The following is a 21,834-nucleotide window of genomic DNA, read 5'->3' as shown; positions in this document are numbered from 1 at the left end:
ATTTATTTAATACATATATACTTATATACATATTGAAATACATGAAAATTTGTAACTACATGAATGAAAGACTATGAGAATGAATAATCCATGTAAAATATAAAATATACTATAAAAGTGTTATTCTATATAAAAACAAATTTATAAATATAAATTATTTTATTAAACAAAGTTATATGGAAAGTTAATACGGATACAATGCAGTCCGATATAAAAGTATATAAAAATATAACAACTTATATATGATCATCACTAGTATAATTATTATATCGGAAGTGTCAGTAAAATAATACTTCGGTATATTGTTCATTTTCTTTCAACACCTGTCATGATTCTATGACTGAAATTAAGACAGATTCGAGCATAATTCTAAATTAAGGTGTTAATGTATAAATAATAATAACATATTGCATGAGATATATTAATTATGTAACGAATCAGCCGCCGGTAAACTGTAAAAAGGGTCTTTAACGTTACGGTAATTACAAACAAAATAACATCGAATATACATATATATATATACACATCTGATTTCGGGTGAATCTTCTTTTGACATATAAATTCTTTTCTGTTTCTTTTTTGTGACGTCATTAAAAGTTTGTATCACTTTGAGAGGTTCAAATAACAGTGATGCAGATCACAGTGATGTCAAGTTGACAAATTTCGGAGTGCCAGAACTCAGACGCTTAGATCCCTCCCATATGAGGATGGTGGAATCTTCCGTGGCCGCATATAAATGATGCTGATCCAAAGCCCATGCTACGGCAATTATTGCACCACATCCTTTCACGTTGTGTGTAATTTCTCTGACTAATTGTAGATCCCAGCTACTCCACAATCTATATGCGAAGACATCTTTGCTCAAGAACCCACGTATTTAACGAAATAACACACATGTCTTACCTAATTATTCCATTGTCCAAACCAGTTGCGATAACATTGACAGAAACACCTTCCGGAGCGTTGCTGTAGCAAATAGCAGTGATGCGTCTTCTAGACAGAACGGAACCCACGGCTCTCGCATTCACAGTGTATACTCTCAACTCAGATTGATTGGAAACCACGCCATTCTCCTCTGCTTCAGGAATCTGATAAACAACTGCTATGTCCCCAAGTGTTTCGCTGACACACAAGAGATGAATAGCATAGCCTTGATCGTAGACTATTGATCTTACATACGTCAAGCTATTATAAAATAAAAGAATGTACATATAGATAGATAATTAAACCCTTTAAATTTCTTCCTTCGTGTCTTCAAATATACCTATTTAAATCCCAAATAATCATAACGCCACTGCTGTCGCCGGAACAGGCGATGCTGAATGCACGCGACAGGGAAATTACCATTACACGACTTCTGTGAGCCAGCAACACCGACGCAGCCGCTGAACTGAATTCAATTTTGCCCGTAGTTCCAATGGTGTACGTGTGCACTGTGATCCTGCCCGACAAGTGACCGGCCCACAGCTGTCCGCAATCAGGAGCTGAGCTCAATGTCGTAATCTGTAAACGGTTAAATTGCACCACCTTGCATTTAACATCTAACGGGATGATTTCAACAGTTTCTCTGATTCCATTCGTACCGCGCGAACTGCGATTTTACTTCGCAGTTACTTCATTCTTAATAATAACGTCTTAATCGTAAGCTCGTATGTGTTGTGATACTCACTGGATCGAGGCCTGAAGATTTAATTAAAGGCCTCGGCGGTTGTTCTTTCTTATACTTTAATCTGGCAATTCCATCTGTCCCGTTCCATGACGCTAACGCAGCGCCCAACACGGACGTACAGCTTAGCATACTACCACCTAACAATGTAAGAGGCTTACATTCGTATCTTCCAATCTAAATGCTTCGAGTTGCGCAAGCGGCGCAATAGCGTAACAACTGCGATGTAAATTAATAACGTGAATTAACAACCTTTTTCCTTGGTGTAGCCAAGGAGAAGGGTGGTGTAGCTAGGCAAACCGAAAACGTCACCGGTTGTCAGAAGCACCAGAGAAGCCAACGGAAACCTGTGTTTATGCTTCCAACATAATACAGGCTCATTGCCAGGTGCGCCCACGTAATTTCCCCATTTTATACCTGCAGTTACATCAGACGATTGCAGCGTTTATCGGATTTCACTTACTTATATATTTCAGAGAAACAATAATTACCACTAATCCCCTCGATAACCTGTGGCGTCTGACTAGAATGCGCTACATTATTGAGATTTTGCATCGACAATGGATGAGCAGCTCTGAACAGCTGCGCGGGTGTTTGACCATAAGTTCGTACCATGGTCTCCCAGGCCTGTCGTGCTACAGGATCGACTATTTGCTCCACGTTGAAGCCGTAATATGTCTAAATACAAAGAGCGAGTTATTAATAAAATTCATCTTATTTGTCAAACAATATTGCAGAACGATCGAAGAGTGAAATATACCGCAGGGTGAAAAACATTTATAGCCTCTACCGCTGGTCTTCCCGTCTGTTTGAACCCGAACACGAGGTCAATCCAATATGGCAGAACTTCCCTTACAATATCCGATTCCAGTGCAGCTCTGTGTCCCAATATGAACAGACGCGGGTCACCGCCGCACCATTTCGGCAATTCAACGTCCCCGACTTTGTTACCGTTCTGTCGAACACCAAAATTGAATCCTGCAACAGCCCGAGTATAGAATTGTCACACGTAACGTACAAACGTATTTTCTATAACACTCTCATCGATTGTAGCTCTTATTTACCCTCGGAATTCAGTAAAAATTCGGGCAGATAAAAGAATTCCGGTATCAATTCCTTCACATCTGTCGTCGAGTCGCAACTAGTTAATCTCCACGTGGTAGCTAATGCATGGAATGTACGATCGGGTATATCAAAATTATTGTCTGCAAATCAAAACAACATTGTCTCAGAAAAATCATTTACTCAATATCATTAGAAAAGTGTCCTGCAATTACCTTGATAACATAAAAACATGCTGGTGAACGGTGGAAGTCGTACCAAGAAATGTAACACGGTTCCCGAATTACTATAATGAGAACCATAATGGTAAGGTTCCTGATTCAAGACAATTAGATTTAATCCTTCCGTTAAAGCTTGCTTCAAGTACTATGCGAAAATAAAGTTATTAGTGATGCCGCAAGGAACATCAGGTAAACGATATAATCATATACATGACATGTGTAATAATCGCTTGAAATTACTTACATTGTAATTGTCAATATAATGTTGCTCGTTCTTCTTATCTTGCACAGCCATCGGTCGTTTGAAGTTTCTGCAAAATGCGCAAATATACATTTACTTTGTAATTTAATCGAGCATATATGACTTTCACACGTGTAATGCATCTTTTACGTTATTTACCGATAAATCTTTGGATTGTTCAAGTCGATTGTCTCGCTGACGTAATCCGCCAAAACAAATGGGAATACAGGATACTGCATCAAGTCGTTGTACGAACGGCCCGCTAACTTGTTCAAACAAGTTATGTATTCCCAATTAGTGATTGCACCGCTTCTCCATAAGGCTAGAGCTTCTCCCAAGTCATCACCGGGGACTCGTCTGGGTAAGTTGCAAGCAGATAATTCAGTCGCGAATTCGTCCCTTTCCTTGGCCGAATTGAACGCTAACAAATACGTTCTGCCGGTGATGAGAAAAATCTCAATAGCGGTCTCTTGCAATTGATATCTTCTTCTGTGTAGTTCGCGAATGTCTTCCAAACGCCAAGCGGTACCGCCGGCCATGGCCAAATCCAGATCACCCAGTGCCACCTGCAATTAATGGTAATTAATTATATCATCATTATCACCCCGTTAATTGGTCGATCATAATTACAGAAGCGAAACTACTCACATCTGCGTGTAAGGGAACATCGGGATTTTCAGGAACAAAGTACACACATGTTTCACCGATAAGAACCTCGCCAGCTAGTTCGGTTCTAGGAGTGACGACTTTGACTTGAGACATCTTGCGTATTCTCTCGCTTGTATGCAGCCGTTCGATCAATGCCGAAGCATTGATATCCTGACGATTACTTGTGAATAAGTATGACAACGGTGAATCCGTAGTGGAAGAATCTGAGAAATGCAACATGTAAAATTAATAAAATATGTATATGCAAGCGTTAAGAAGAACAATAGAACGGCAAAATTGTCAAAATAGTTTTGAGATGCTTAATTTGTTACTTAATTTTACATTTTTCCTTTGTCACTCTGTTATGTTAATTCATACAAGATGGACCTACGAACGCACCTAATTTTTCTTGGTATTCAGGCAATAAAAATCTCTTTTCGATGTTTAGGTGACATCTCTGAAGTCTTATTCTGACTCTGGCAGGGCCTTCGGTCGGATCTAATTCCCAGCTGTGCGGATAATTCTCGGGGAAGTGCCAGGGCGCTCGTTCGTGGGTCAACCGCTTGGCCAAGTCTCTCCATCTGGCTACAGCTTGAGCCTCTAGTGCCCGGGTGTGTTTCAATTGCTCCATCAGCACCTTCCGTTCGCGATTTTGTTCCTCCACAACCGCCCGTGTTATTGTCATAGCACTTTCGGTTAACTGTTTGGCCAACGCGTCGAATTTCTTACCAATCCTACCGATAAAATCATATCGTTCTGTTAACTCTTTAGAAGAATAAAGAAGCACACCGTCTTCGACCGTCTTGGAGTAGGAGTTATTTACCTTAAAATTGCAGGGTAATTGTCGATACAGATGTCTCGGTCCAGAAGCATGTCTCGACGCAACACAGCCAATTCGTCATTCCATGCTTCGGGACTAGCCTGCTCTATTCCCTTTGCAAGGCCCCACACTCGTAGGGCTTCTCTTAATTCGGCACACACTCTTGCATCAGCGCTAGGCATCTCGTCTCGTTTTTGCAGCAGGTCCCAGAAGAATACGGTGAATTTTTGCTCCGTCTAAATACAATATACAAATAGAAAGACGAATTACGACAAAGAAGACATTTCTCAAAACGAATAACGACAACAGGTAACATTGAGAAAAATAACACTGACGTAATTAAGCTGCGCAAATACCTGTGGATGAACCTCTAAGATGCACGACAGGATTTCTCGAGCTCTCGGCTCCTCCATTAGGGATCGAACAGCGTACACTCTGGTATTGATGCTCTGATGAGGCTCCAGCAGCCACACCATGATTCTAGCGGTGTACTTTCTCAAAGCCGGTCTGACAGACCACGTGCTGCTCCAATGATTTTTCTTTTCCAACGGGCTGCACAAGCCGTGCAGGAGAATGGAGAACAACCTTCTCGTTAACTGCAATTCGTTGATGGACGGCGACACGTCGGCTGCCGTGATGAACTCGACCGCGCGTGTGACAATAATGCGGAAGCGATCGTTCAATTCCCCTTTACCGGGTTCCCGCGTTGGGACGGGCGAGCTCGTGTAGAGGCTCGTGTAGCTAGACGAGCGAGATCCATGGTCGCTCTGATCGCTAGATGTCGTAAGAACTGCGAGAAAAATCCCACAATATGAGCGCATCTCTATATAGCTGAATATACCTGAAGCACAGATCGCGTCATACTCACCTGAAGTCAGGTATGATTCGTATGACGTCGAAGCCAGGTAAGAAGCAGTGCTGCGTAGACGAAATCCCGAGTGACTCGACATCTTCGTCGTAAGCGTGTCCAGCTCTCCGTCGAATAGCGCAACTTGCGCATCTCTTACGGCCGTACAGGCCAAACTCGTACGACACTGCAGCTTCTCCATCAGTTCCACGTAATCAAGTATCACATGCAGATCCAATATCGTCTGCATCTGATGACTGCCTGGTAATTCCAACAATTTCGTCGCGATCGTCACGAGCAACACATGGATATCTCGATGAAGCGACGTCGAGCTGCTCCTGCGAGCGGTCGTGATTAAAGCTTGGGCCAACGACTCTACCAAGCCCTGCTCCAAGAGCACCTTCAGTGCGCTCAGATTCTGAGAAGTGAAGAAAAGCAGGATAACAGCATGTTATGTTAGATGTAGGCAAGTGCGTCGTCATCATACCTTCGTTATCACTTCAGTAATGAATGATATTATCGGCCTGACTACGTTCGGTTCAAAAACTGCCGCCTTTGCGACCATTGCCATCAACGGTGGCATCGCCGCCAGGGTCGGGCCCCGTAGAGCCAGGTTCTCTAGAGCGACAACCAGCGGTTCGCTTCCGGGGTACAGAGCTATCTGATTTCCCAGGTGCATGAAATACTTATGCTTTATGAATTTGTTAACTTCCTCGTCGCTAGTTCGTTGCAGATAAGTTTGCACCACCTATAAGCGAGAGAGAACAATGAAACTCTCTTTCAATAATTCCCTTTTATATATACCTCGATCGAGAAATCGTACAATGTTATTTTTCACCTCCTGACCTTCAATTATTTACCTTGATCAACGCCGTACGTATTCCGGCGTCGGGATTATTAGCTAAAACCAATAGCAACTCAGCTCTCAAGACATGCTTCAACACTGATCCAACTTGACTGTCGGGTAATACTCTTACAGCGTCTCTCAATAACAGCAACAGACCTTCGCAGACTAAGCCTTGACAGGCTCTTTGTTCATCCGTCCAGGCCGATTGCTTTTCCTGTGCAATGACCCGCTTGAATGAGTAATCTTTACAATTATATTGTATAGAGATTGACACTTTTAGTCTACATACATTGCTATGAGGATTCGATCCGTCACTGGCAGCGATTCCAGAATCTTCCCCGGCACTGATGTCCTTCGATAAAGCGTTTCTACGTTCCTTCCTCTTGGGAGTACGATTTTTCTGAATCTTAAAACGCGACGCGATTGAGTGATGAGCGATACTCGTCTGATTCTCGTGATTTGCGAAACTCAATATCTGAGGTCTTTGCGATATGGACAAATGTGAAATTCTAACTCGGAAATGAACATTTGATAAACTTGTCACATAAAGAGGGAAAGCTCACCTGCACGTTCGTCAATGCTTTATTCAGTTTGCTGTTTTCCACGATGTTTATGGAATCGTCGGAGGAAACGACGCTAGCGTTGTCGCTCGTCTTCTGATTTGTTTTCTTCTCGCCGAGTTGCGGCAACATGAAGTAGATGTTGTGTCGCGAATGAGTGACGTATGTCTCCGAGGCTTGGTGAACGACCACGAGGTAATCGGTAATGGCAACCAAGTGAGCAAACTCCGGGGGCGCGCCCATCAAGGCACGTACCAATTCCACAACAGCAGTGCCGGTAGACGGATCCAATATAGCGCCCAGATCTTCGTACACGTGCTCCTGCGAAGATGAAAATAAAAAATACATGATATTTTAAATGTCTACCTAAAATACTTAGAAAAAATATTTCAGAAAAAAATCTAAACGGGCCAAACCAATGTCACTATTCTATTGTTCTATTAAAATCAAATAACTTGAGCCTGTTGTATACAATAAAATATCGAGCAGCAATGCATGACATTTGACTTACCTTACACAATGTCAGGACCGTATCCACGATACCGACTCTGTTCAGTTGAGACGCATTGAACTCACGCTGGGAATGTTGATCACGCAGCAATAACAGTAATGCTTGCAATAGTAAGTTCAACGTGTCGTATTTGGCCCATGTTCTCCATGCTGTGAGCGCACCCTTAATCAACTCTGGATCAGTGATAACAGCTTCGCAGTTTTGCGAGATCGTATGATTGCCGCTGCCGACGTCTTTGATGATAATTGAGCTGTCACATGCTGCGTCTAGGATCGCTTTTAAAATATGTCTACCGGCGTGACACCTCGAGGACTCCAGTACTCGCAGTAATAACGACGTACCGTTTTCCGAGCGATATTGATTCAAGAGCTCCGAATCGCTGCGCACAAGATGCAGGATGATGGAAAGAGCCAGAGCCTGTTCCTCCTCGGTAGAGTTTAATTCGACCACCTGTGAAGACATTCGTAAACATTTGGAGGAAAGTGTCGCCCAGAAATGAGATCCAAATGTTTGTGATTTGTAATTTGTAGATATTTTATCATGTCTAGGCTGTGTGGACGAAGTTTAGAAGATGCTTACTCTTGCGAAAAGATACAAGAAGACCGGTACACCGCCTACTAAAATCGCAGCGGGTACGAGTCCCCGGTACTGTTGGCTTTCCAAACAAATAGATATAATCGGGGATATCGATAAAGGTGGCTGCTGCGATACCCTGTGTTCCGAAGCTGAGACAATTCGGAAACCCGGTTGGCTCGTTGTTGGGAATATATTTCTCACAACAGCTACAACAATATATATCACGATATCCACTACCAGTCTTTGATTAGTAATATCAATATCGATAAAAGAACGCGTCACTCACCGGCGACCGCTAGAGGATACAAGTGAACGACGTTGGGATTCTGAGCTTCGTAACTGAGAAGCAAATTATCTTGTAACTCGCCCAGATGTGAGTTTGTTGCGTCCATGACAGCGTCCCAATCGATGTTCGACTCTGACACCATTGTCTCAACGGCATATCTCAAGTAAGTGCCGCCGTAAGACTTTCGCCGGGTCGAATCGAACTTACCTCCTTCTGCACGGCATATAAAAACAAAAGTTAAAGTTGCGAAAATATAAATTATAATATTCACATCATCATTATACACATCGTTATATAATATATCAACATTTTTGTATTATACTGACCAAATTTCACCTCGCGAACGCCATTTAGCGCGCCGGACGCGATAAGTAGAGCAAAATCAGGTTTCACCGTATTCAAAATGCAATCGGCCAAATTGGTGTAATTCGGCCCGAGACTTGTCAGGTACAATGCACGTTCTTTCGTGAATACCGGACACCTGTAACAATGTTCAAATTAGATGTACACGTGCCTTCAGCTTCTCACGTGGATTATAGTCGCTTTCGAACTTAATAGCAAAATCATGTACCTAAAAACCATTAAATTCCCGAGGTACCATGCGCCAATACTGCTCGATCCAATCTGACCTAACAAAATACACGTAGTACCAGGTTTTCTCACCAGTAAACCGTCAAACGGTAATTGAGCATTGATCTCTCTCCAACCGTCCACCCAAAGCGTGACTTCGACCACAGCACTGCGCTTATTCAACACGGTGTCTTTGAAATTTAGAGTCAAATGATGCCAACGTCCCGAAGGGAGCATGCCGTTTATCGAAGTTTCAGATATTGTTCGATTCATCTTGTCGTCCGGTCGAGTGAGACGTAAAATTAATTTATCTAGAAACAATGAAGTTAATATCACGACGAAATTCCATCTCGTCCAAACCGATCTCATAAATTAATGTTACCTGATTTGAGATCGAGCCACGTTTCCAGAACCAACGATTCGAAGCCGATGGACATCAAGTGTATTATCGACGTCGGCATCGGTGGTGACACAGAACCAGCTACGACTGACAATTGCAAGAACGATTAGGCATCGTTCAAAAAAGACGATTGATAGTCGCGACTTTGTACATATTTGATAAACTGTTTTCTACTGACCTTCTCGATTCCAATTGTCCGAAAGAACACCCCAATCGGACAGACTGTCGCTGTCCGAGTCCAACAACGGCGAGGTGCTGTAAGCAGCTGCTCTACTGCCAATCGACAAGCCTCTCTCCACCCTTAGCCACATTGAAGCGGAGCAACCATGCAGCCACACTGGCCAAGCCAGTTCCGGGCCGACGGGCAAGCATGTAGCGTGCACAGACCAGGGACTGCAAATACCCGAAGCGAGATGTTTCTTCTTGAAATTGTTCACGAGATTCTCCGCCTTCTCCAGATTCTTGTGCTCTTCTGTTTGGATCTTCGGCGACGTCTTCGTGTTGCATTGCACGGGGAACGACAGAATGAAATTCGGCTGAGGTCGCGCTGCCAGTACCAAGTGATACAACGGCTCCAGCAACGGTAAGAGCGGTGGTCTCTCCACTTTGAAAAAAGACAGATACGCGACCAATTCCGCCGATGAGATTGATTGCGTCGCTAATAAAGTGAACACTTCCAATGCCGCGTGTTGCAGATCTGAAATCGTTTATCAAGCAGTGTGTTCCTAATGTGTTTCGTAAGTATACAGGATATTCCTCGTAAGTCGTCATATTCATTATGTCCAGAGTTTTTTATGAAAATGTTTGACAATTTTTGACAATTTTTCCTTTGCAAAAATATCAATGCAAAAATCATTATAGCAACTTTTCAACTTTCGACATAACACATTCTGGAAGTTAAGTCTCAAATTAAAATTTTTTTGAAGCAAAGACCACTTAAAATTAACCGAAGAAAATAATTTTTTTTATCATCCATTTGGTCAAAGATAAATTTTCATTTAAAATATAGCGCTATGCAAGTAATAGATGCAAATATTATGGAACATCTTCTCACGTGAGTGTCGGTAGTACCTCGAAAACGCGGATCGTTGTTTGTGAATATATTTCTGAAGCCATTCAATATCTTTGTAATAGTGCCGGAACCAGCAAGAGTAGCGCAACTCGAAGCACTTTCCCGACAGGTAACAGCGACCCGGCGCAATCCACTAGTCACTACTAATGCTCTCTCCAAATCTAAGCCTCTGTAAAGGAACTTGGTGCAATAAAACGATATGAGACATGTTAGTATTGTTGAGAGAAAGCCTCGCAACTTACTGCTCGCTAAAGTGGATTAAAAGATCGATCGCCAAGGAGCACAGAGCAGGATGCGCATTAGCGTGGCCTCTTGGTTCCACTACAGGTCCGAGGGGACTACTCTTCTTGGAAATGCTACTGTTCGGACTTCTTCCAGGCACTTCGATATCTGCTTCATATCCATCGTCAGCAGTAATGTACTCGCCGGTACTGCTATCTTCTGCGCCGTAGTCTGGCAGATTCTCCAGCGACATAACCGGTAGCTGCGACAAGTAAAATACTGATCAGTACACGCACGCTATGCCGTACGTTTCTTCTTTTATATTTCTTGAGGGATTCTTGACGAATTCTTGACACTAGAACCACCAAGTTGTCGAAAATGATCTGTTTGCAATTCCTTATAAAAATTACTCAAATTTATACAACGATGTATTTTATACTTTTAATGGGCATTAAAGAAAACGAGAAGAAATAGATAAACATTTTTGCCCTTACACAAAGTATTTTTCCCAAAAACCTGTCGCATTTTATTCGCTCCACTAGAAATGGACCGCGTTATTCTTCGGTAGTCCTAATGTTAATGAATTCTTAAGAGTTAAGAAATGCGAGTATATGAAAATTGCCAAACACGTACTCTGGGACGCGGTTGTTGCGGTATAGTATTCTCTTGAGCTGGCTTTAACATGGAGACCTTCAACAACGCGTCCACTATCACAGCTATTCCACGACCGAGTATTATTCCGGTGTTCATCAACGCCTTCCCCAACTCCATGACCAAGTCACGATCATCTGTACCACAGAGAGCACTTGCCGTTACTCAATATCGACGGGACTACGCTAGGAAATGGCAGAAGTAAAAGTTTCAACGCAGCGAACGAAGCAGTTCCCCGTACGCGACGTCACGTCATTGGCAAGCAAGATTTCAAGAATGACGTTTATCCTCCGTCTACGTTCATCAAACTGTTTTTCTGCCAAGCGAACACGCAAAGCATCCTCGGATTAAAATCCCGCAGCTGCGCGAGTGAGCGATATGTATATACATACGTAATCGACATACATATGTTACGCATTTTATTAATCACACTCGTAACATAAATACACTTACACAACGGAGATGTCAGACAACACGTAATCAGGGCCTCGAAGAGCTTATTCGCCGATTTAGTGGTATCTAGAAGAACGATAAACTCTTTAATACGTAATGTGATTTCCCTCTCTGTCACTCTTAATCCCCGTATCGTTTTTATACCGTAATTACCTTCAACATTACCCGTGACGATGCCTACAGCTAACAACTTGAACAAATCCAACAGTCTTGTCGAAACCGAATGCGCGGATAATTCAACGCGGAATTTCGGGCTGCACAGTGCTACGCCCGCGGCAGCCCTCCACGCCGCGCTAGCCTGATACAGGCTGCATTTCTCGATCATATCAGCATCGTCGACACCGTTCGCTTTGACGTCCTCCTTGGCGAAAGCGCGAAGAGTCTCGGACGAGTTCGACGCTACTACAGTACCTATCGTATCAGTCTTGTTATCGAACTGTTCCGGACGAGTCAGTTCAGTTTCAGGTAACTCCGGTGTACTTGTTACTGTATTATCGACGTTTTCAACCATGATCTCGTTGGTCGCCGTGTGTAAATCTTGAACGAGAAACGGCTTGATCTCCTGATTGTCCGAGTGTACGTCGAATGTGTCCTTCTCGCCTAGCTGGTCAGTTTTCTCGTCCAGTTCTTCTTGCTTGATGTGCTCTAAGCTCTTCAGTAATTCGCTGGTTTCTCTATCGAGAGCTTCGAATAAAGATCTCGTCGCCGGCATTTCGGCGCTTTCCGAATAACTGACTTCTTCGCAGTGGCTTCTCCAGATCTCGATGGTCACGGTGACTTCCAAGAGAGCGTAAACACTTCTCGTAAACGCCATGTCTGGCATCAGGACCAAGACCTCGCTCAGCCCGCCCAGCTCCATGAATTTCTCGCACATCTGCGCGTTTACGATCAAGCACGACATGATGGATATGCAGGACTGCAGGAGGAACTTCGCCGTCGAGTTGCTGCTGTCGGTTATATAGCATGCTTTGGCGTGCAGGAAAGTCGAGTAGAAGACCTTGAGGAGCAGCTGCTCCCTTACGTGGTATCTGGAGCTGGGTGTAACCTTGAGCAAATGCGCCATCACGACGTAGCAGAGCTTCGGATCATTCGAACTCAGCAAATTCACGTACATTTCAAGGAAGTCCCAAGAGTAATCCGTCGATCTGTCGCAGGTGACGCAAACATCCGTCACCGGATAAGCACCTAGTTCTTTGAACAGAGTACGTTCTAGGAACGCTACAGCTGGCGCGTAGGTCGAGGTGTCGCGTTTTTTGAGGAAGGCCACGATGCTGGAGACGAGTATCTTCGGCGGGAAGCAACAGCATGTGCCCGCGGCGGTGATGACTTTAATTAGCCTCACTTGCAGTTCGCTCACGAACAAGTGGGACTGTTTCAGCAAGCTCATGAGCGTCGCGAATAACGAGGAGATGCAGCACACCTGTTTGTTGACGGCGCCGACGATCGGTTGAAGATACGGCGTGCCAAGCACGTCCGAATGATGGTGACTTTGGATGTTATCGATGCAGGACTTGTGCTTCGTCCTGTGACACTGCGTGGCGTGCGAGAGATCACGACGAATGCGCTTCAGAGCACTGGTCAGCGCACCGATCATGTCGATTATCTTTCTCGCGCGCACTATGGACTTGGCTGGATCGACGCTCGGCAAGTCGACAATCTTGAACACCGTTCTCTCGACGAGCTTACCTTCTTGACTCTCGACGAACAACTGAAACAGCTCAAGAAAGTCCGACAGCTTGTCGACATTGCTGCTGCGCTGATGTAACAAGCAATAGAGGAACGTGACGATCCCATAGATGGTACCAAAGATGAATTCCTGCAGAAGCGAACCTTCTTCCGGCTCCAGCACGTTCACCGGCTTGCTGCAGGCGTCCTCTAGCAGTCTCAGAGTCATCGGTAGTAAACCGTTGTGAATGACGGCCGTGGTAGGCTCGTCGGCCCTCAGGGCGCGCTCCAAGGCCGTCAACATGAGTCTCGCGGCGGCAGCTTTCAAGGTAGCGCATTCTGTACCGCTCAGGTTGTTGCCGTCTATACCGAATTGCAGCGACCACAGCGTGTCTAAGGCGAACTTAAGCACTTGCACGGCGGGCGTTTGTTCGGCAGGTGTGTCGTAGTCGCGCAAGCCTTGCAGGAGCTGTATAATCAACAGGCTGATCTCGAAGTTGCTGATCCGTGCGTCCAACACGTCCCTGATCCTCTCGTCTATGTAATCGCGTGGCGTTTTTCTCACGGGACGCGGCGGTAACTCGTAGAGCTCGGCCTGCCACCGTTGTTCCTCATCACCGCTTCTGACGACCGACGTGAAGTACTCGAAGTCCATGGGATTCAAGCGAATCTTCAGGGTGAGAGAGCGAGCCTGATCGATACCGTCCGTCACAGGGTCGGACTCGCTGCTAGTCGCGTCCGGCGTGTCGCGTCGCGTCTCCAGAACTAGCGATTTCGGCTGCTTGTGATGATGAACCGGCGGCTTCGCGCCGACGACGTGCTTGCGAGCCGATCGCCTACGCGTTGTAGACGTATTACCCTCATAAGGCAATCCACTTCTAAAACTGGGCTTGACGCTCTTGCGCTTCGCCACATGCGGCACGATGTTCACCGTATCGACCGTATCGTCGTTGCAATGAAATCTCACGTACTGATTGCGTGCAGACGAACCGATTTCCTGCGTCGGCTCGCCATCGGAGCCGTCTTGCAACGCGACCGGATAGAGCGCGACCAACAGCGCGACCAGCTCGCGACCGCAGGACAGGCCGCGCACGCCAAGCAAATGCAGCACCGCCAAGCAACGCCAACCGCGGTCCTGGACCAGGTACTTTCGCAGGCCGATGAGCTCACCATAGTCGTCCCTTCTCGCACACAGCTCATGCACGTCCGACAGCAATTCGCAAGCCACCAGAGTGGACACGCCGCCACCGCCGACCGAGCTGAAATTAGAGGTAAGAGGGTGTTTGTTCTTTCTCCTCTTTCACCGCTTATGCAATCGCGTCGAGAACCGCGACTTATCGCGTTGATCGTTATCGGTGTGAGGTAAACGATCGCGGCGTGTCTAGTAGCTAATAAGATAGTGTTTTGCACCGCTACTTAATGCGCAAAACGATGGTAGGTAAGATCTTCCTTCGATGCTTATCGCAAAGTGACTTCCAACATACAATAATTAAACTTTTGTCCGAAACTTTTTCTCAGATAATACATTTCCTCCGAGATGTTTCAAGTGAGCATTCCGAATGAATCACTCTGTATATAGCAAATATTAGCAAGCTAGACTCGAGAGTAGACTCGAACGATTGCTAGACGACGGTTGCTAGATCGAACGTCAACCGAGCGGACTGACGTAAAAATTATCCACCGCAATCACCGCAAAGGTGCGATCGAATTTTCATATTGCGGTTGGAGGTAATGACAGAATAAATCGTAAAAATGAGAGTGCAATCTAACACGCTTCCCAGAAAGTATCTCACGTAAATTTACGAGAAATATGCGTATATTAAATGACGATAATGGAATATTCGCGATACAAGAGTCACAGGTCCTCACCAGAATGACAGTACATCCTTCACGTCCCTGTCTTCTTTGATTTGCGCGAGCAACTCCGCCAGAAATATATCAAGCCAGGACGACTTCTGAAACAACCATGAGATTATCACTTTCGAGTATAATCAACACTGCGTAGTTCATTCTACGTCGTGACGAACGAACGCGATATCGCTTGCCGAAAGCATTAAAACATCGTTCGTAAAACTAAGGCGTAATTACCGCGTACTGCAGTGTCGTTAATTACTCTGAATTCGATAAATATTTTTTGATACAGATGACGGACTCAATACGATGAATCGTACAAAAAAACACAAACAAGATGTAATATTGAAACATAAGATCGCATAAAAGGGAGACCAGCGTGGATACACAGCAACGATCAAAACAAAGAAACAAACATAAAAATACGCCTGTTTTCTACTTTTTAAGATTTACGAGAATAAATTGTCGCCACGTACGTCATAATCGACACTAGTGGAATTAAAATAAAAAGATAACAATCCAACATTAAAAAATAATAAAATATAATCGGCGGAACGACGCATTCGCTGCAAACCGTTAAACATTGCTTATTTATACGCGCGTGTATATACACGCTGATACAAATTAATAAAAAAGATTTCAGATATGAAAGTGGAACGCTTAGAATTTTCAGCATTTCAAGAAAATTGGAGGTGACTGTGAGATGTTACTCGCAGCATACAATTAAGCCGTCTGCGGTTGTATGCTTACTCTCTCAGTCGTCATAAAATTAGTACCACTTCGCGGTCGTAATGATCCTTTTAACGGTCGTTTTAAGATCCTTCTGTACTTATCACGAGTCGACCGCGAGCAAACGCACAAGTTGAGAACATGTAATTAACATTTTCTACAAGCTTCTTCACTTCACGTAGGTGCATTCAACGAAAAAAAGGATTGGTTGAATCAACATGATTCGTTGGATTAATCATGAACAAAACAAACACGTTTTTAAGGAAATGAAGAACTTCTGGTTAATATGAATTAAATTCGATTTTAAAAACCAGAAATTCCATTTCCTTCAGCCAAAACTCTCTTGGTTCATTCATTGTTACGTTGTTTCAGTCAATCTTTTTGTCTCTGTGTATAACCAATTCAGATGTTATCACGTATAAAATGCGACAAGAGAATTCACGAAGTTTATTTTGAGCAATGAACTTTGCTGTCGATGACAACAGAGACGTGTATGATCCTCTTCAGCAAGTATTGACAAGCAAAGTGCGGATAACTTGTAGGGCATCCATCTCCTTCGCAAGCCACTACAGTGCAGCGTCGGCACACCGGTCTAAAAGATCCAATTATAAAGCAAAGGGCTTCGAGGCTTGGTTACCGTTGAACTTGAATAAATTTGATTAAAATCAATTCCCGCACTACGCATGCTATCGGTATCTTTTCTACGGATATCGTGAGAACCCTCGTGGGATAAATTCAACATGACACAGAGCGTTCGTCTCATTAAATGCAGCAGGAAATGAGGAAACGTAGCTTTTCTTTTTGCTATAAATGAATTAAGAATAAATGAATAAGTGAACTTAGGACATCGTAGCGGTACCTCGTAACTCTGGGGTTCAGCATGGATGAAATGGTCCCACAGAAGCTGCAACTTGTTGACTAATGCCGAAGACATTCCTGAAAGTTCCTCGCGCTCCTTCTCGTCCTCCTCTTCCGGCTCCTCGGTCTTTAAGCGCGCATCCTCCTCATAACTCGCCACTTCATCGAGACTCAACCATGCGCACAGGGTATCCTCGTGCTGCTTTCGGCGTGCATCTTTCAACCAAGTAACTTGATCACCTGAAAAGGCAGGATTCCTCACGGTGAATCGAGCGACTGGATGACACGAGCCGTCACATGTACCGGCATGTATCATCGTCGCGTATGTGCGTATCATCTTGGTACGTCGCTCGAGAATCAAGACCGAATTTCCAGCATACGATGTACAAACTATGTGACGAGTATGTTTGTTACGTTCACGAGTCGATGGTATGCATATCGAGCAGATAAAAAGCGAAAGAGTCGAAAGCTCACTGCCTGCCTCAACGTTAGTGCTGTGGCGGGAAAACCGGAACTGTGTGTGACATTTTATACCCAGCTCCGTCTGATCCCTGCTTCGTCGAAGTGCATACGTGACTCGAACGCGATGTTGCGCGGATTTAGTCCGCGGTCGAGGCATGTGTGCGTATATCGTGTATTTGTCAGACGACTATTAGCTTACATAACATTCCCACGTATCCGCGACTGATCACACCAGTTTATCACGATCTGCCGCGGGGTAGTTCCTGAAGCTATGAAGCACGTACACGAGATGGAGAGCAGTAACCCCGGATTCGTAAATTATTCCCCGACAGCATCACCGTCACCGCCGCTACAGCTGCTGTCGTCCTCGTCAACCACCACCAGTGCTAACCAGCAACCACCACCACCACCACCACCGTCACCACTGCTACTACCACCACCGCCACCACCGCTACTACCACCACCAGCACCGGCACCTCCGCTGCTAGTTTCGCAACGAGACACGAGGAGAGAGAGAGAGAGAGAGAGAGAGAGAGAGAAAGAGAGAGAGAGAGAGAAAGACGATGCGAGAAGTCACCGACACAACATTAGCGTGACTCGCGGTCCTACCATCGGCGACAGCCTTATCTGCAGACTTGCTCTCGTGTCCGTCGACGACGCTGGCTTGTTATCGCTTGTCTGAACATGTGACAATTCGCTCGTAAATCCCGCGATTAGTAAAAGACAAACGAAATTACGAAACTTTGGTGGAGGAACCAAGCAGGAATTTCTCCTAACGATTCAGGCTTACCCTGAACAGCTAGGCACGACGATCAGACAGCTTCGAGTCGATGAGAAATGAATTCGTCGATGCTTCAGAATACAAGAGCAAACTCAGCGTTGTTATAAACGACGACCGACTTTTCTTCGAACAGTATGTCCACCCATTCTATCAGAATCTGGGAATTAAAGGAAAGATGTATCTCTCAGAAAAACAGCTACTGTGATACTGCAGAGCAGTAGCTCGTGACCTTCGACGTACATTGGCGCCACAGATTAGTGTAACGATAAGAGCTTGCGACTTTTACGGGCGAACTGATGTCGCAAGATAGAAGGTCATGGAACTCTAGCGTAGTTTCAGTTCAATATTTCACTATATTGAACTGAAACTTAAAGGAGAATAAAATATAACGACTATATATAAACAATAAGAAGAAAAGAAAAGTCTGTTTCGGATGGAAAAGAGAGATAATTTGAATTAATTAAAATTTTCAATCTTGATACATAATTTTCCAAAATCTGATGCACCAATCTGGTTAAAATCAGTCTGAATTTTCATAGTCTTTCCCTCCTTCACTCTTTAATTTGTAGTTCTTTATATTATATTAAGTGTCTCGTTATCGATCACACAGCTACTTCATAAAATTGTGAAATCATCTTTAAGGAATGATCAGCAAGATTGTACGTGAGAGCATTGTTTGTAAACATCGGAATCTACTATCGGTTATATTCTCATAAACTTTATCTATATTGTCATTCGTACAAAATATCTCTCCGAGTAGACAGGTACAGTTTTAGCGAGTTTGTTTTATAAATCTGCAGTGACCCTTCCCGCGAGAAAAGTTCTACGGGATTGATAATCTCGAGCGTTATTTGCTAAAAGTCAATAAAGACTGAAGAATCCAGTTCAAGGAGAATTATTTTTGATCGCCGATAACACAAAAATTATCGCTGACCCAATACTGTCGCTCAGAGAAAACTCAATTCTCCAAACTGTCCAAAGAATGTATGTCCAATTGTTGAACCGTTCACTCGAAGAGATGCTTTGCGCACAATCTACATAATTATATTAAACACACGAAGATAATGTTTACTTGATCAAGATCAGCGATACGCTAATGTACGATGCCGATGCAACCGACCCCAACACGAAGATCCCCTCCGGTATCCATCCGCGCGCGTCGACGAATGAGTACGCTTCTCCCGCTTACAGTTCTTGCTGTCGACAATCTCGTCGTCTCAGCTCGGGGTGCGTGTCGTACAGCGACTGTTTACGAAGAAGGGGAAATCGGTGGTCGAGCCTCCCGTGGGTCGTTCAGGCGCCGCCAATCGCTTTCCTTTCAGTGGCGGCGAAAAGTTATAAATCACGCACCTTGGTCCTGCTCAAGATCAAGACCTATCGAGAAACATGGAAAGAAATCAGCAAACGGCTGCGTTAACATGTCGCGCGTGTGTGCGTGTGTGATATAGCAATAACTAGATCGTGAAAACAGCTTCCTAAAAATAGATCTGTTATTCACTTGCAAAAAGATATATATCAATGATGTATGGTACTTCACTCATGTATGCATCTTGATAATCGTCAGACGATCACCGCTACTTTACAGACATTAAGAGACAGAATCTCGATTGCAATATAAGTACCTGTTACAGTCAATTGCTTATTATTTATCTTTACGGTCGATTATTCATCGCGAACATCACAAATCGCTGATTCTCAGTGTTCTCCGGATTGTATAGGCGATGCGATTAACGTGAGTCTCGATTTATTTCATTCCTCGTAATTCCTCATTAATTTCATTATCGTTCGCATTGTATCAGCGAAAAAGGCATCAGTTGCTAACACAGAATTAGTCGCGTGTAACTTTTTATCGTCTAATTATATCTGGGAATGTCTAATTATATCTCGGAATCTAATAATATCTGAATGTTAATTGAGACTGAAGTCCTTCCAGAGGCATAGAGCTATCGACCATCATAAAACACTGTGTAAGAAATACCGCGTTTTCTCCCACCCACGGCGTGTAACAATCGCGTTGCCGTAAATACGGCAAACAGCGATAACCGCGGAACACGTGCAAACAATTGAGAGCAGTTCAGTGCGCAACAGCCGCACAGCCGTAATTGTCGATCAATCTTTAACTCCCGCAGTTGGCCGGTTATTATGGTGGCCGATTATCTTAATGAAGTTCCACGCTCCGTCGTGCTTTAATCAACTCTCGCCCCCTCGACGATGCGATAATAGTGCAATAAAGACGCGAGCGATTTTTCAGTGTCTGCCTGCGGATAAATAACAGGACGATGAAACCACGCATTTCTCCTGAGGGAGAGATCAAGACTTGCTTCTCGCCGATGCCTTTGGCCAATCCAGGAATGACGAAGCGTGCGTTAGTCTGTAATCCTGATGACAGAATCGACAGAAACGAACGTTGTAATTTCAAGCCGGTAAACATCAACAGCAACATTACATCAATATTATAATTTTCCACTCAGAAAATGTAAATGTAATATAACACAACACTACATTACATTGCTGAACAAGAAATTATCCCAAATAACACAAGATATCCCAGAATCATCCTGAACGTATCCAAAATGATTAAATATCAGAATGTCCCAGAACATCCTGAGCACAGAATGATATGAGGATATCTTGTGCTATCTTAAGTCTATACTTTTTAATATTGATGTAATGTCAATGTTGATTCATATTACTGTGAATATTCTTAAATTTGAGATATTTTCATCATAATTACAGTATCAAGCGAAGTCAAGAACAAACATAAAAATCTCTTTAACATATCTTCAACTTGAACATATGATCAAGCAGTTTTTACATTCGATTAAACCAGATTTAACCGAATTATCAAGTCTCGACAGTTTAATATTGAGCTGTGTGGCGACTACATACGTTTCACTTTCCTCGCGATGTTTAATTATTTTATCGCAGCGGAGATTTTTCACAAACCCCGCGCAACACCGATAAACAACAAATCACTGAGAACGATAACGACTAACCTTCTCGATGCACTCGCCGCAAAGTCAACAACAATTAAAAATATATTCTCTTAACGCGCTCTTTTTACAAGAGATTTTTCACCCGTATTCTTTCTCTTCCTCTTTACGTCCGACTTGAGTCGAACCGAATATATTGTCAATTATGTCACATCCCCGCCATTTTCGTCGCTCATTCGCGCGCTTCATAACATCAGCTGAGCCTTCATTTCTGAAGGCTCTTTCAAGACAAATTTTCGACGCATTTAACGTGATTCTCTACACTCGCAATTACAACGCTCTTTTCTGATTCTCTCCAATTACGAAACATGCAGCTAAACGAATATAGAACTTTTAGAATCGGCCCGACACATGTACGTTTCATTTCAAATACAAAAAGTGCAAAACAGTGCAATAAAAATTAAGTCTACAGTGTACACACACGACGCAACCTTCAAATTCGTTCTTTCTAATTGCATTCCTCTATAACCAACCCCTTCATCATTCTTCTTCAATTCTCAATTGTTACTTATTTCTCGATTATACGCTAATCGTACGTGCTAACGAACGAGCGAAAGTGCAGTATGGTGTAAATAAAAGGTACAAACCTGACATATATGCAAGATCTACGGTCCTGCTGCAGATCTATTAGTTCGCAACGGCCACGCGAGGCAAAGTCGATGGTCTCGAGGGGTTCTTCAGGATGCGTCGACTGACGGTTTGGCTGTTGAGGCGCCGGTCGTGCGACGTGCCCGGATCAGTGCGGCATCACGAAGAGAAGCCATGCCGGGCTCGATTCGCTCGAGCTGTCAATTCTCCAAACAACACGGACTCCATCGTTGTTTTCGACTGTGCTGCACCGC

The 21,834-nt window shown here is 44.0% G+C and overlaps 1 protein-coding gene across 4 annotated transcripts; it reads right to left on the bottom strand.

Moving 5' to 3' along the window:
- Positions 1–182: 182 nt before the first annotated feature.
- On the bottom strand, positions 183–21,821 carry mv (lysosomal-trafficking regulator mauve). 4 transcript variants are annotated; one of them, XM_025304158.1, is made up of 37 exons: positions 21,580–21,821; positions 19,072–19,373; positions 18,009–18,156; positions 16,758–16,996; positions 15,188–15,273; positions 11,807–14,577; positions 11,654–11,719; positions 11,183–11,337; positions 10,570–10,811; positions 10,327–10,496; positions 9,434–9,952; positions 9,238–9,342; positions 8,857–9,166; positions 8,612–8,766; positions 8,286–8,498; positions 8,003–8,205; positions 7,424–7,873; positions 6,916–7,233; positions 6,642–6,758; positions 6,366–6,566; positions 5,993–6,253; positions 5,527–5,923; positions 5,015–5,448; positions 4,662–4,894; positions 4,238–4,572; positions 3,839–4,062; positions 3,350–3,756; positions 3,194–3,260; positions 2,944–3,094; positions 2,731–2,871; positions 2,427–2,644; positions 2,158–2,344; positions 1,919–2,083; positions 1,670–1,806; positions 1,265–1,503; positions 904–1,185; positions 183–839 (listed from the first exon to the last, which is right to left on the bottom strand). In XM_025304158.1, the coding sequence occupies exons 4-37, from the start codon at positions 16,830–16,832 to the stop codon at positions 638–640; spliced, it is 10,236 nt and encodes a 3,411-aa protein (XP_025159943.1). In that variant the 5' UTR covers positions 16,833–16,996; positions 18,009–18,156; positions 19,072–19,373; positions 21,580–21,821; the 3' UTR covers positions 183–637. The 4 variants fall into 4 exon arrangements, with proteins under 4 accessions (XP_025159943.1, XP_025159944.1, XP_011144679.1 ...); XM_025304159.1 differs by lacking the exon at positions 18,009–18,156; XM_011146377.3 differs by lacking the exons at positions 18,009–18,156; positions 19,072–19,373; positions 21,580–21,821 and adding an exon at positions 17,418–17,621.
- Between the last annotated feature and the right edge of the window lie 13 nt (positions 21,822–21,834).

This window comes from Harpegnathos saltator, unplaced genomic scaffold (assembly GCF_003227715.2).
Source record: "Harpegnathos saltator strain DR-91 unplaced genomic scaffold, Hsal_v8.6 scaffold594, whole genome shotgun sequence".
Classification (NCBI taxonomy): domain Eukaryota; kingdom Metazoa; phylum Arthropoda; class Insecta; order Hymenoptera; family Formicidae; genus Harpegnathos; species Harpegnathos saltator.
Note: the sequence above shows the minus strand (reverse complement) of the source record. Positions and strands in the feature narration are given on the sequence as shown.